At 42.9% G+C, this 16262-nt stretch overlaps 1 protein-coding gene across 3 annotated transcripts in view; it reads right to left on the reverse strand.

The window, feature by feature from the left end:
- nfat5b (nuclear factor of activated T cells 5b) overlaps nt 1-16262 on the reverse strand; it is a 218769-nt gene that overhangs the window by 23339 nt on the left and 179168 nt on the right. For all 3 annotated transcript variants that reach the window (XM_070898205.1, XM_070898206.1, XM_070898207.1), the window contains 3 exons: nt 13724-13856; nt 11675-11746; nt 1590-1735 (listed from right to left, as the gene is read on the reverse strand). In XM_070898205.1, the coding sequence (XP_070754306.1) occupies nt 1590-1735; nt 11675-11746; nt 13724-13856 (351 nt within the window). The remainder of the gene's footprint in view (nt 1-1589; nt 1736-11674; nt 11747-13723; nt 13857-16262) is intronic.

Raw genomic sequence — 16262 nt, forward strand, 5'->3', positions numbered from 1 at the left:
GGGTAGAGGAACAAAGAGATCTCGGTGATACCAGAAATGCGAAGGTATACATATCAGGAAAGGATTAACAGGGTGGGTCACTTTTCTCTTGAAAAAAGGCTGAGGGATGACCTAATAGATGTCTTTAAAATTATGAAAGGTTTTGATAAGAGTGGATACAGAATGTTTCCACTTGTGGGGAAGAGCATAACTAGAGGCCATCAATTAAGATAGTCACCAAGAAATCCAATAGGGAATTCAGAAGAAACTTATTTACCCAAAGAGAGGTGAGAATGTGGAACTTGCTACCACAGGGAGTAGTTGAAGTGAATAGTATAGATGCATTTAAGGGAAGGCTAGACAAGCATATGAGCGAGAAGGGAATAGAGGGTTATGCTGATAGATTTAGATGAGGAAAGATGGGAGGAGGCTCGAGTGGAGCATAAGTGCCAGCAGGGACTAGTTTAGCCGAATGGCCTGTTTCTGGGCTGTATATCCCATGTAATGTATCCAAGTTTGCTGACGATACAAAGCTAGGTCAGAAAGTAAGTTTTACTGCAATTATATAGGGCCTGCGCGAGACCACACCTGGTGTATTGTGCACCGTTTTGGTCTCCTTACCTAAGGAAGGATATACTTGCCTTTTGAGGGAGTGGAACAAAGGTTTACTACACTGATTCCTGGTCTGGGAGAATTGTCCTATGAGGAGAGATTGAGGAGACTAGGCCTATATTCCCGAGAATTTAGAAGAATGAGAGGTGATCTCATTGAAACATATAAAATTCTTTTAGGACTTGACAGGGTAGATGCTGGGTGGATGTTTCCCCTGGCTGGGGGGTCGAGAACTAGTGGTCACAGTCTCAGATTGTTGGCCATTTAGGACTGAGATGAGGAGAAATTTCTTCACTCAAAGGATTGTGAATCTTTTTAATTCTCTACCCCAGAGAGCTGTGGATGCTCAGTCGTTGAGTATATTCAAGACAGAGATCGATAGATTTTTGGATATTAAGGGAATCAAGGGAAATGGGGATTGTGCAGGAAAGTGGAGATGAGGTAGAAGATGTACCATAATCTTACTGAATGGCATAGCAGGCTTGAGGGGTTGAATAGCTTACTCCTGCTCCTATTTTTTATATTGATAGTTTGGAACACACTGTAACTGGTGGTAATTGTATCATGTCAGAAGGCAAAATGTATACTCAGCAAAACCAGATGCCAACATTAACCAATAACGCTAAGGACAAAGGACTAGTTGAGCATTTTAACCTCACAATGACAGATATTGATACAAAAATAATAACGCATTTCCAGAATTTGAAGCTAATGTTGATAGCTACATAAAAATCAAAAGCTTAGAAAAACACATGACATGAAAGTTACTGAAGATTGTACAAATCATAACATGAACATACACAAGACGACAAAATTAACAGTGAAGAAATGAGTAACATAGAAGCTGCTACTAATGACTGAGGAAGAGAGAACAGAGATATGCTTCCAGAACAAGACATTATATACAACAGGGATGTAAAAGAACCATTTAGCTTTTTTTGTTCAATAAAGTATTTTTTTAACTATTCTATTTCTGCCTGTTGAAATAAAAATAGTACTTTAAAGACTGTAGATGGTGTCTGATTCGATACCACATCCATTGGAATTGTTTCCTCATTCTTTACCACAACTGATGGCAGAAGGGGTGATATCAAGGCACAGGGGAGATTTACTTCATCCAGGCCTGTGACTTTCATTGCTGCAGCTATGAAAAAGAAGCAAAAAGTAGTCATAATTCAGCCATGATAAACCCCTCCTGACCAAAATTAAAAAATACATGCACAAAAGGAAAAAAGAACATGTTAGAAACATGTTAAAGCACCTATCATGTACCGCATTCATTTTATTGACACTAAATCATCCTTCAATTTCCTGTGCTTATTCTGAATGTAAACATTTAACTTGTATATTAGAAACACATTTACTGTTGGATATAGTGGTGATATTGCTACCATCATCTTTGCTAACACTATTAAGGTTAACATGATTTCAATCTAATATATACTCCTTTTAATGCATTTGTAAAGATTATCAGTGAGCCAAATCTAGTAATTTTACAGCATGACCCCAAACAAGCTCCTTTCAGTATTATAGCTACCACCACTTCTTCCCCAGAATCACATCCTAACCCTAAAGTAGATTTGCACTACTCCTCTGTCACCCTTCAGTAGCCAGAACTTCCCAATTGAAAAAAAACTTTCATTTATATGGCATCTTTAATTTTTAACATGCAAGGCATTTCAAAGTGTGGCCAAAAAACAGATTTTGAGCAAGTGGAGAGATAAGTAGCAAGGAATGAGTTCCAGAGAGTAGGATTAAGGTAGCAGAAGGCTGTGCCACCAATTGTTGAGCAGAGAGAGGACGGATGCCTGGCAGGGCACAGGCTGAGATAGATTACAGAGATAAGACAGGCTGAGGTTGTGGTGATCTCCTGAATGATGCCTACTTTGCTGCTTTCTATTTGCTTCCCGCTGCCTCCACACATCCTTCAGAACTCCTGTCACTAGGTTGGACTGACTTCTCCAACTGCTGCTCCCGATCTTCTGTGCTCCTCACCTCTCTAGTCATTCCCCAGACCAGCTCCATTATCTGCACTGAACCTGTGAATTTACCTTTCACCCTCCCCTGGCTCCCTAGACATCACACTATTACAGATCCTTTGGTTTCACTCGCATTGCTTCTCAGTCCTATGTTGGTATACCTACTAACACTCGAGGCCACTTGTGCACCACTGGACCTCTGGAATAACCTCTACTGGCTTAAGGTAGACTCTCCGCTCCTCCTGACTCTCTGTTCAGTGAAAACAATCTCCAGCAATGTGCCCACTGATACTCTGCCCCTTGAATAACTCCAGGGTCATTCCCTCTCCATAAGTGTCCTCGAACCTGGACACTAGCTCTCCTGTGCTCCAAACTGACTACAAGCTAACTTAATTCCATTACTGGACTTCAGACTCTAACTTGGAAAAGTCTTCTCTCCTGAATAAGCATAAATTGGAAGAAGTCTGTAGAAAGAATTGATTGTCAGAAAAATTACTCTTCCTGAGATGGAAGGAAGAGGAGTATAAATATCAGGAAGTAACAAAAAATGGCACACCGAAGAGAAGATTATCAGGAAGGGGCAAATCACTGGAACAGAAGGACAGGAAAATTGTTCGGGCGTGCAGACCCACATTGCGCTTGGTAAGGCAATGTGTTGAAGGTCAAGAAAGAATAATACTGTATGGGCCGATCCCCTGGGTCGGGGACGGTGGAAACGGGTTTCCACCCAGTGAGCCCGCCTCGTTGGGCACGTGCCATTCCTTTACCACCCGGCGGCAACTCCTTTCCACCACGCGAGGGAAATTGTCCCACAGGAACGGAGCGGCCGCCAGTTGGTGCCCCCGCCAGTCAGTGCCCCCAACAACTTTTCCCGGTGGGAAGTTTCCAGTGGCTGGGCAGCACGTCCGCCCTTAAAGGGGAGGGCGCTCCGCCGTGGCCACCATTTTATTTTAATTGTCGGCCGACTGTGAAGTCGGTCCGACAATGGCAGCCACAGGTTCGGCCGGCCGCCAACAGGTAGCCGGGCAATCCCTTTTGGGGCCCACTGGCCCTGCCGAAGCCCTCCTTGGTGGCCTAGTGGGCGCCACTAAAGTGGCTGCAAAGCCCTCCCTTTAACTGAAGGGGAGGGATGTTGCTGATGTCATCAGTGTCGCGCTGATGTGCTCAGCGTGGCGCTGATGACACCGCTCGCCTTCCGCCCCGTTCCCAACCCACTTCTATGGAGGCTCCGCCCTGACGAAATCACACACAAAAAGAGGGCAAAATCCCTCTATTCTCTGCCCTAAGGATTCCACCGCAAAATAATCAGTTCATTTAAATTATCCGCCCCGTTTGTAGCGATGGGCAAATTCGCCCCCATAGAGTGTAAGCATTTGGAGATAAGGTAACACTAAAATGTTTTAATCGCCCCTATTAATTTTTGCCTGTTGTTGCTCGCTGCAGGGTCTTGGACATTAATTTTTAATTCTTGGAGACTCCAGGACAATCCTAGAGGGTTAGCAACCCCTATAGGCAATAGTTCCTGTTGTGTAACATTATCAGGCAATAGTCTGTCCTAGTTCCTGTTCATTATCAGCTAACCTACATTGGCAGGCAATTAGTTTCTATATGCATCATGGCTTTCCAGGTAATCACAGACGGTATTCTAGCTCAAGGGAATAATAATAATAACTAGTATAAATTTTCTGTTAAGATACCGAGAGCAAAGCCTCTTAAAGGGTTCAACCCCATAATAAACCAAGAAAATTGTTCTTTTGACCAGGATATGCTTGTTCACTGATTGAAGTATGGTAGAAGGTACAGACAGAAATATCAATATTTACTAAAACGCTAACTTTGAAGACACTTTAAAGGAGGAGGGTGCCCAATCCTGGGTCTTCATAGATGTGTACCATGGAACATTGAGGGTTAAATATACAGTTAAAATCCATGTTCCTATTATTAGGATACATCTTAAGTTGCTTATACTAACAAATGAGGCAACAGAGCTAAAAACAGCCCTAACATAGAAACATAGAAATTGCCAGACGAAGAAGGACCACGGTTCATCGAGTTCATCGTCTACCATCCTGGTAGTCACATGATGCAATGATAATGGAGTTGTTAAATAATCAGAGCAATCAATCTCTATCAATTAGTCTACAACAGACTCAGACATGACACAAGGAAAACCCCAGTGGTGGGAAGCTTTGGGAACCATAGGTCCAAAGTCACCTGTTCCTCCTAAGCATGCTACACTTACCACATGTCATTCTCAAATTACTCATATAGTGTATCCCAAAATATAATTTTCTGAAAGAATTTTATCTTTCCAAACTTCTAGGCCCATGAAATTCAAATAAGACATACCAGAGGATAAGAAATACAAGGACAAATGAGATAAGAGTTGCCAGGATTGCCAGCTGCAGGTTAGACATTCCTGATTTAAAGTATCCATTACTCTATGCAGCTCGTGACCTTGTTGTGACACAGGGCCATATTTTAGTGTTTCCTGATCAACTTCCTGAGTTATTAAAGCCAAGTTGCATGACTTACTAGTTATGGCTGTTGTAAATGGAAGTTTTATTTTTTTCCCTGTTTTTCTTCCTCCCAGCACCACCACACACTAAGCTGACAGGATGTCGTGTTTCAAGGACTCTATTGGCGCTATTTTCAGCCTTATACTGGGAGGGGAGATTAGTATGAGTTGCCTCAGATTTTACCAAACAGTTTGGGAATATCTTGTATATGCCCTTCCCTCAAAAGCATAGCTTAGGCTGGGAAAATCACCATATTGAGAAACACAAGTACAAACATACATAACAACAACAAGTTGTTTTTATATAGTGCCTTTAACGTAGTGAAACGTACCAAGGTGCTTCACAGGTGTATTATGAGATTTAAAATTTGACACCGAGCTGTATAAGTAGAAATTAGCACACGTGACCAAAAGCTTGGTCAAAGAGGTATGTTTTAAGGACCGTCTTGAAGAAGGAAAGAGAGATAGAGTGCCGGAGAGGTTTAGACAGGGAGTTCCTAGGCAACAGAAGGTATGGCCACCAATGGTTAAGTGATTATAATCAGGGATGCTCAAGAGGACAGAATTAGAGGAGTGCAGACATCTCGGGTGGTTCTGAGGCTGGAGGAGATTACAGAGATAGGGAGGGGCGAGGCCACGGAGGGATTTGAAAATAAGGATGAGAATTTGAAATCGAGGCGTTGCTTAACCGGAAGCCAATGTAGGTCAGCGAGCACAGGAGTGATGCGTGAGCGGGACTTGGTGCGAGTTAGGACACGGGCAGCCAAGTTTTGAATTATCTCTATTTTACGTAGGGTAGAATGTGGGAGGCCAGCCAGAAGTGCATTGGAATAGTCAAGTCTAGAGGCAACAAAGGCATGGGCGAGGGTTTCAACATACTACATTGTGGCACAATGTGTCAATAATGCACTGGGTTGCTTGTAATCTTTTAGTCGAATATTGTAGGAGAACAAAAACGGCTAAATTTACAGCACAACTACGCTGTAAAGAATACATCTTTATTCCAACTATCATTTTTTTGACTTTTTGAAAGAAAAGTCGTTTTCTCCTCTTTCTCCTTTTCTTTAACCTACATGCTTAAGTTCACTAGAAATGCTGTTCAGAAATCAGAGATTGATACATGTGAGACTAGTCTGAGGTAACTGATTGTCCCTCCCTTCCTGTAGGAAAGTGCCCATCCTCTACTATGCTTTCCCATGGGGATCATTGCAGCGGAATCAGAAAGAACACTGCCCAATTGTTTCTCTCTCCAAGACAGAGACATGTACCACTATTGCTCCAGCTAAGATCTGCTAACTCAGCACAAATCAGGAATCAAATGTGGTGCAACCGTTTGGTTTGAATGGCTTAATGGATAAACACACAAGATGAGACACTGAAATAATACAGGGAGAGGCTATGAGCCACAGTGCTTAGTTAACAGAAATGTTTGAAAATTCCTTTTACTTGTGCAAAGCTTGGAAATGGTCATCTAATGGAAAGGGGGGGACTCCTTTCACAGTGCTCAAGGATACCTCAAGGGAGATAACCAAGCATGGACAGCCATGTCTCCAGTCTTCATAAATGAGGAGGACACCTTGAATACAGGCATATAACTTGAAGGAAAAATGTGTTTATTTTAAATATAGTGGAAAATAAATGTATAAATTGATGTCATTAACTGGATGCTTATTAATTAGCATGCATCATCGTTACTGGACTGATTACAATGTTACTAAAAAAAAATTAAGTACTATCAACCAACCAGCATCATAAAATAAATGTCAGGAATGGGATTGTTTGCTGAAAATTCCAGAGTGTATGGCTCCATTCACAACTCTTCTGATAATGAAGCACCCCTTGCTAGCCTACAGCAGGACCTGGATAACATCTAGGCCTGAGCTGATGAATGCCAGCTAACAATCTCACCATGTGCCAGGTACCAATCAATTTGAACAAGAGAAAGCCCAGGCTTTCACTATTGGCGAGCTCCCATTGACATCTTGGGGATCAACATTGACCAGGAGCTAAACTGGACTCTCCACATCAACACTGTGGCTACAAGAGCAGGACAGAGGCTGGGTACTCTGTGATGAGTGGCTCACCTCCTAACCCCTCAAAGCCTCTCCACTATCTAGATCAGTGGTGAGCAAAATACGGCCCACAGGTTATTCCGGCTCACCAAATCATTCTATCGGGCCCGGTGCACATGAGCTCGAGCTGCACATTCGTCTATCCACGTTCACTTCCAATGGGTCAGAGACAGACCCAAACTGCAGCCAAGGAAAAAACATAGTAATATTTCATTCAAATTAATAACTCGCAAAAGGATCCATTCCGTAATTGTGGGCCCCAATGGCAGATGCCCGTCTTCAGAATGCACTGTATACTCGAATATGCCCTATACATTTTAGAGTGGAGTTATAGCTGTTCATCTCCACAAATCTTTTACCGAAGAAAGTGACCGTTGCATCTTTCCTCTCCCGGTATCCAGAATACAACTGCAGGGGAGTTCTCATCTGGCATCAATTGGGACGGCATTAGTAATCTTTGCAAAGGGACATAAGGATGACTGAGGAGGGAAATTGATGCTGACACAGACTCTAAAGAGGGGACATTTCACAGCACTGATTTACAGAGATCAGAAGATACCATAACATTTTTAACTTTTATCTTTGATTAATCTCTAAGCAGTATCAAATACATGTTGTATATGTAAGATAGCATCTGACTACTACCTGAATTTATGTTTATGCAATGTTTATGTTTATGCAATGTTCCCTCTAATTTTTTTCACGCACGGTCTCTTTAAATTTGCTGCATGGCCGGTCACTTTGCAGCCGCATGTGCTGTATCTCTTCTAACGGCTGGAGCTGGGGATCTGCTTGTCCAGGACCGTGCGATTGGAACTTTGGGGCTGATACACTCACAACAAAGGATGAAACTGAGTATTGTGAACAATGAGCAAGTGTGACCTTAGCTCCTTTAATGAGACTCGAGTGCAGGTACCTCGTGGCTGCTTATATACAGTGCTCCCAAGGGATGCTGGGATCCCTTGGGACTCCAACAGGTAGGCCCTCTGGTGGTGGTGAGATACAGGTTGCAAAGGGTTAAATACATAACAGGGGCGGGCCCTCAACAGTTCACCAAAACTTGTTAAGTGGCCCTCCAGCCCAAATAATTGCCCACCCCTGATCTAGATGGCTCAAATAAGAAGTTGATCAGTACTCCTGCCACTGAACTCAATATCCACCACTGGAATACTGTAGCTTATGTATGACCTACAGGTTGCACTGTAACTAATCAAAGTTTTTTCAACAGCACCTCCCTCCCTTCTGACCTCTGCCACCAAGGAGGACAAGTGCAGCAATGTTGTGGGAATACCATCACCTCCCCTCCAAGTCATGCAGCATCCTAACTTCGATATAGATCACCATTCCTTTGTAGGTCATCATCCTAGAATACCATATCTAACACCATCACCGTAAGGACTGAAGTAGTTCAAGGCGGCGGCCCACCACCTCAAGGCAGACTAGGGATGGGGAATAAATGTGGCCTTGCCATCATCAGCACATCCCCACAACAAATTCAAAATAATCTTTTATTTAACATTGCTTGGATTGCACAGGGTTCCTGGCACTATTCTTTCATATATTATTCTCTTTTTTGTATATATTTTAGTAAACTGCTCTCTTTCCACACTTAAATTTATGCTTTTATTTTAATAAAAAAGGTGGAGCTAGTTGAGTAACTAAAGCTAAAAACATCACATAAATAGCCACTTGTACAGAGCACTAAGCTGATCAGAACTAATGGCTTAATATTTCAAAACGCTCAACCATGCTGGCTGACTTTAATTCATTTCATATCTATGACGTGTTGCTATTAAAACCAACATTTTTGGCATTTCATGTGTGCGGCAAGATATAAAGCACCTATGTAGAGCTCTATGGGGCTTCCCATTATCCAGGAGCAGTTTAGTGTTGATCATAGAAAATTTGATCAGTGGGCAGATCTGAAATGATCATCTATGCAATAGAGGTATACAAAGCAGCACTTACAAAATTATTCTTGCATTAAAATCAACATGAAATAGTAATCTTCAGTAACCTGAAATGCATAAATGTTAAGACTACATAATATGCAAGTCACTGGAGTTAGCAACAGGATGGTGAAGAGTTCATAAAAACATTATCTTTCGAACATCATCATCATCATAGGCGGTCCCTCGAACGAGGATGACTTGCTTTCACAAGAGCTCACAGATGTTTCAATGAAGGACCCGATGTTCCAGTTCTGAACTCCAACTGAGGGGGTGGAAGATGCCTGTGCATGGATTTTTTTAACGTGTGGTATCTGTTGCACATCAGCCACCACAAGGGCTCAACCGAGCTAGGCCCTTATCCAGTGGCAAGGGGTGAACCAGGACGACTGGAGACCTGCTCTGCTGCACGGACCCAGTGCGCACACATATCGTGGTACGGGCAGGCCTGTGCTGCCCCTGGGCCCTCGGTTCCCCTAGGCCCCGCACCCTCACTCGCCGCACCTCTGCCACGATCTCTCGCCGTACCTCCGCCACGATGTTAAAATAGGGCATTGGTCACAAGACATGTACTATAGAAATTCCAAACTGTTCTTCCAAGCTTATTGTAGGATTCTGGTTGTACAGGAACTGTATTGCATAGAAACATAGAAAATAGGTGCAGGAGTAGGCCATTCGGCCCTTTGAGCCTGCACCACCATTCAATAAGATCATGGCTGATCATTCCCTCAGTAGCCCTTTCCTGCTTTCTCTCCATACCCCTTGATCCCCCTAGCCGTAAGGGCCATATCTAACTCCCTCTTGAATATATCCAATGAACTGGCATCAACAACTCTCTGCGGCAGGGAATTCCACAGGTTAACAATTCTCTGAGTGAAGAAGTTTCTCTTCATCTCAGTCCTAAATGGCCTACCCCTTATCCTAAGACTGTGTCCCCTGGTTCTGGACTTTCCCAACATCGGGAACATTCTTCCCGCATCTAACCTGTCCAGTCCCGTCAGAATCTTATATGTTTCTATGAGATCCTCTCTCATCCTTCTAAACTCTAGTATATAAAAGCCCAGTTGATCCAGTCTCTCCTCATATGTCAGTCCTGCCATCCCTGGAATCAGTCTGGTGAACCTTCGCTGCACGCCCTCAATAGCAAGAACGTCCTTCCTCAGATTAGGAGACCAAAACTGAATACAATATTCCAGGTGAGGTCTCACCAAGGCCCTGTACAACTGCAGTGAGACCTCCATGCTCCTATACTCAAATGCCCTAGCTATGAAGGCCAACATACCATTTTTGCCTTCTTCACCGCCTGCTGTACCTGCATGCCAACTTTCAATGACTGATGAACCATGACACCCATGTCTCATTGCACCTCCCCTTTTCCTAATCTGCCACCATTCAGATAATATTCTGCCTTTGTGTTTTTGCCCCCAAAGTGGATAACCTCACATTTATCCACATTATACTGCATTATAGGCACCTATGTATATATTGTCAATCAGAATCAAAAAGCCCTCTATAAATCTTAATATTTCTTTGTGAAGCAGGTTCATTGGCATTACCTTGATGTTTAATGGGTCTTGATGAAAAGATCAAAAAAAAATTAAATAAAGCAACAATGAAAAAAACCCAGCTGAAAGACAATTACATCAGTTATTTGGGTGTCACTTATTTAAAAGTAGCACAGTAAATATGAATTGTACAGAATGTTTCCTATACGGTTCATAGCTCAATGCCGCTTTCTCTGCTCTATGCACTGTCAAAGGCTTTGGAGACGGCGATAAGAGGAGCGACAACTTCAAATGTCCAATATGGCGGCTGTCGCATCGGACGTGGGCGGAAGCAAGTCAGCCACCATTTTTGTTCAAAATCGGCCTTAACGGCTGGCGCTAAAGGTTTGAATTTCTAATCTGGTTAGTGAGCGAAAGGAAACAAACATTATACCGATGACTACACGTCATGTACCCAAAGCAGTACATAAAGTTTGACCTTCAAATATCTCCTGTAACTCAATTCACTTTTTCAAACAGCAGCAGCTATAATACCATTTACATGCATACCATTGACATGATAATGTTCTTGGGCAACCTTTCATAACTGAACTCTCCAAACCACTGCCCCCGTCCCCGCCACTACAAGGTAAAAAGAAAAGACATGCACTGTTTGCAACTTCTTTAAATATATATTTTTCTCCCCTTCTTAGCTTCTCAGGGGATATTTCTGGATTCTGGTTAAGAGGATAGGTGGATGACCATAAACATTTTTACAATCTCTGTCAGTGCAACTCTGTGACTAGTTGGTGGAGATGGAGTGTGATGCAAGCTGGAACCCTGGCAGATTTCCCATTGAGAGGGAAGGGGGGTCCCCGGAACCCAAGTTATTCATCATTGTCTGTACCCTTAACATTTATGCATTCCTACTTCCCAAAAAGTTACTCCTTTACATTCTAAATTCTTGAGGTTTGACAATCGATTTAAATTCAGCAATTTGCTATGTATGGGAAACCAGAGCCCCTGGTTGTACAGGCAATTTTACTTGTCTTTTTTTATGTATAAAGAAATATAATTTTACCTTGCATTGCTTCATCAAAGGAACATGGCTGAATAGGAATTTCTTTCTTCACACTAACATCTGATGAGTTTGCTGAAGCACAAATAGAACACACACTTAAATTTTCAACGCTCAACTTTTTGTCTAGTTTTCTCTTTGCCAAACAGTTTAGCTATTCATCAAAATACATCCCTCATTTAGTTCTCTAGGAAGACAGCTGAAGCAAGAATCATGACTATAGGTTACTATCATCATAGGCAGTCCATCGAAATCGAGGAAGACTTGCTTCCACTCTAAAAATGAATTCTTAGGTGAATTACAGTCTCGGTCACAGGTGGGACAGACAGACAGGAAAGAGTGGGTAAGACTGGTTTGCCGCACGCTCCTTCCGCTACCTGCGCTTGGTTTCTGCATGCTCTTGGCGATGAGACTTGAGGTGCCCAGCGCCCTCCCGGATGCACTTCCTCCACTGGTCTTTGGCCAGGGTCTCCCAGGTGTTGGTGGGGATGTTGCATTTTATCAAGGAGGCTTTGAGGGTGTCCTTGAAACATTTCCTCTGCCCACCTTGGGCTCACTTGCCGTGTAGGAGTTTGAGTAGAGTGCTTGCTTTGGGAGTCTTGTGTCAGGCATGCGAACAATGTGGCCCGCCCAGCGGAGCTGGTCAAGTGTGGTCAGTGCCTTGATGCTGGGGATGTTGGCCTGGTCGAGGACGCTAACGTTGGTTCATCTGTCCTCCCAGGTGATTTGCAGGATCTTGCGGAGACATCGCTGGTGGTAGTTCTTCAATGATTTGAGGTGATTTGAGGTGTATATGATCCACATCTCTAAGCCATACAGGAAGGCGGGTATCACAACAGCCCTGTAGATCATGAGCTTGGTGGCAGATTTAAGGGCCTGATCTTCGAACACTCTTTTCCTCAGGCCGCCGAAGGCTGCGCTGGTGCACTGGAGGCGGTGTTGAATCTCGTTGTCGAAGTCTGCCCTTGTTGATAATAGGCTCCCGAGGTATGGAAAGTGGTCCACGTTGTCCAGGGCTGTGCCGTGGATCTTGATGACTGGGGGGGGGTAGTGCTGTGTGGCAGGCTCAGGCTGGTGGAGGACCTTTGTCTTACGGATGTTTAGTGTAAGGCCCATGCTTTCGTATGCCTCAGTGAAGGTGTTGACTATGACTTGCAGTTCAGACTCTGAATGTGCGCAGACACATGCATCGTCCGCGTACTGCAGTTCGACGACAGAGGTTTATAGGTTACTATATGGCTTAAAACATTTAACAAATATTTGTATTCAGGTGTATCCCTTAAAACTGTAAAATAGTGTTCACCAAAGTTATAGATCGTATCTAATAGCATAGGAGGTCAAGCTTCTTGGCTTGATATGGTGCATAGAGCCTCACAGAGCACATATAAAGTCAGTGTTCCCTCTAAATTGCATACATCTCAAGCTCTAGCTTTTAGCAGATTTAAGTTTCCTGATTTAGTATTTATTCACCAATGAGGCAGTAGCACTAAAAACAGGCCTTTGCAAAAACTCAAAAGGCCCCCAAAAAATCAAGCAAGACAAACCAGCAAATAAGAAATATCCAAACGCAAATAAAACTGAGTTTCTGGGTTTTGTGGGTGGTTCCATGGCTGATGAGCTGCATGTGACCCACTGGCTATAGTTTGGACATTCCTGCCATAGCAGATGTGCCAAAACTATAAGAAAACATAATGCAAAATATAGCTAATGGGGTTTTTGGTTGAACCCAGAATACATTCATTTACTATTTAAGGAAAATTTGTCTGGAAAGAATGTTGGAATCAGATGTAAAATTTGGAAATTAACTGTGTCAAAATGTTGTTATGCTCTGGTGATGCCAATAAATTGGTCACTCGCGCTTTTTTTTCAGCTGGCAGTGTATCAGTAACTGGCTAGAGGCTAATCCTAAACAGCAGCTTTCAGCAAGGTGACTACTTCATTAACAAACATTAAATTTGCTTCTGTTGGCCAGGGTAGGTCAAGTTTTAGCTCTCTGAGTTGAAAGATTTAAATAGACAAAGATGCAAATAGGTTGTATCGAGCTTCACTAACCTGGATCTGGAGTGAAAGTAAAAGGTTGTACTTCATGTGACCTTCCAGCATTGGTAACGACATATATTCCAACTGAAATTGGTGATGTCATGTGTGGATTGTGATATGGAGGAACTTTAACAATAAGGTGATTCTTTGAAAAGAAAATAGGAAAACAAAATCACATGTACGATGAACACAGGTAATATTAATAATCTCAAATCTTTTTAAGAATGTGTAAAAATTAATCATTTGCCTGTTTAGGGATAAAACAAAGCAACAGTGAAATTCAAAATGGAAAGGAAACTAATGTGTCCTGAGCAAAGAGCAAGAGTCTGTGGATATATCTGGCACCAGTGAAAGATCAAAACTTTGTTAAAACATGGGAAATTCTGATCTCAGCCTGGAATCCCATCATGGTGCGTGTGGAGAATTAGGCTGTTACATAAAACAGAATCACATATTAGCGAGACTGGGTAGAAGTGGTAGGTTCCCTTCCTGAAGCTTATTTTATGGTGCAAGCCCACAATTTACCAGATTTATTAAATTCAATTTCACAACTTGCCATGGTAGAATTTGAACTCATGACCTCTGGGTTGCTAGTCCAGGACCATAACCACTAGGCTGCCATACCTTGACAGGAAAATACTCTAGCTTCTCAGATTTGAATATGTGATGACATGTATTGGAGAAGCTACATTCTGGTACACAATGGTGCAACATGTTTTGTCTTCATCAAGGTGAAGAGATGTCCATGGTGGTGAGTGAATCATTTTTCTGAGTGTTTTTTCTTTGCATCTCGTGTCTGAATCAAGCTTCCCTAAATCAACTGCAGATTGGATTCATACTGAAAATATCTGCCAACCATTCATTTTTGGGATTTAGTCTGAGTGTCCACATGCATGAACAATAATCAGCATGAACTCTCCTCCCCTACCCAACTTATATTGCTGTTGCAAGTGATTCTGATGGCTACATAATATGGATAGGAATTCCCAGGAGATCAGAAAATCCCATCCAAGGAATGCAGCACTGGAATTACTTACAGCAGCAACAACAGAGCTCTGCTAGGAGCTCCACTGTGGTGCCGTAAGAGGGAAAAGTGGGGGGAAATAGTGAGCAGTGCTTGAGGTGGTGGTGGAGGGGGGGGGGGGGGGATAGAGAGGGAAGCAGCCAGGAGTGGTGTTTTGGATGGATGGATGGATGGAGGAGAGGCCAGACACCTGGAATGGCACTTTTCTGTGGGATAAACAGCTACATTACTTGGTGAGGGAGTAGAGAGCAGATGTGACTGGGGCCAGTGGTGGGGGAGGGGGAGGGGGTAACCTTGGGGATAGTGTTAAGGGAGGAAAGGAAAGAGAATTTTCAATGCATTTTGAAATTAAATGTTGCGACCGATTCAGCAACTTTAATATATAGGTTTCTGGATTCCTTGTGGCATGCTTATGCCGAGCAGCAGATACGCTGTTTCATTCCATGTAATACTATCGGGGCCTGATGATCGGAATTAACATAAATTTTTTTCTTCACGGATGCTGCCTGACCTGCTGAGTGTTTCCATCGTTTTCTGGTTTTGTATTATATGGGCCATTGATTTAGGGTAATTGTAATAAAAATCCATTTAACTTATTCAAAGTATGTGTTAGGATTTAATCCTGAAAGTACCACTATGAATATAAGAACAAAAGAACATAAGAAGTAGGAGCAGGAGTAGGCCATTTGGCCCCTCGAGCCTGCTCGGCCATTCAATAAGATCATGGCTGATCTTGTACCTCAAATCCATAGGGGTTTGATAGCATAGTGGTTACGTTACTGGACTAGTAATCCAGAGGCCTGAAATAATAATCTGGAAATAGGAGTCCAAATCCCACCAGGGCAGCTGGGGGAAATTTAAATTTAGTTAATTAAATAAATTTGGAATTAAAAAGCTAGTATTAGTAATGGTGATCATGAAACTACCGGATTGTTGTAAAACCCAACTGGTTCACGAATGTCCTTCAGGGAAGGATACCTTCCATCCATACCCGGTCTGGCCTATATGTGACTCCAGACCCACAGCAATGTGGTTAACTCTTAACTGCCCACTGAAATGGCCTAGCAAGCCACTCAGGTGTGCCAAACCGCTATCGGAGTACTTTCACCACAAGGACTGCAGCAGTTCAAGGCGGCGGCTCACCGCCATCTCAAGGGCAATTAGGGATGGGCAATAAATGCTGGCCTTGCCAGGGACGCCTTCCCATGAATGAATAAATGTTAAAAAATGATTCCGCCCTGTCCCCATATCCCTTGATTCCCTTAGTGTCCAAAACAATATGTGCATATTTTTGTGAAAGAATTAAATATCAGTGGCCTTGATTATTATTAAATGTTCACTTATGTAGTTCATTTTCTATCTTAATTTTTTTAAAAGCCCAAGATACAAAGAAGATGGGAAAACATGTTCCAGGATGTTGGTTGGTAGGAGCTAGCCGTACCCGAGAGCGGGGGGAGCAATGTGATTAGTGTAGGAGATTGGACATGGGATCCGGCAGCACTGGTAGGGGGTACTGAAGTATGATGA

The sequence above is a fragment of the Pristiophorus japonicus genome, chromosome 13 (assembly GCF_044704955.1).
Source record: "Pristiophorus japonicus isolate sPriJap1 chromosome 13, sPriJap1.hap1, whole genome shotgun sequence".
Taxonomy (NCBI): domain Eukaryota; kingdom Metazoa; phylum Chordata; class Chondrichthyes; family Pristiophoridae; genus Pristiophorus; species Pristiophorus japonicus.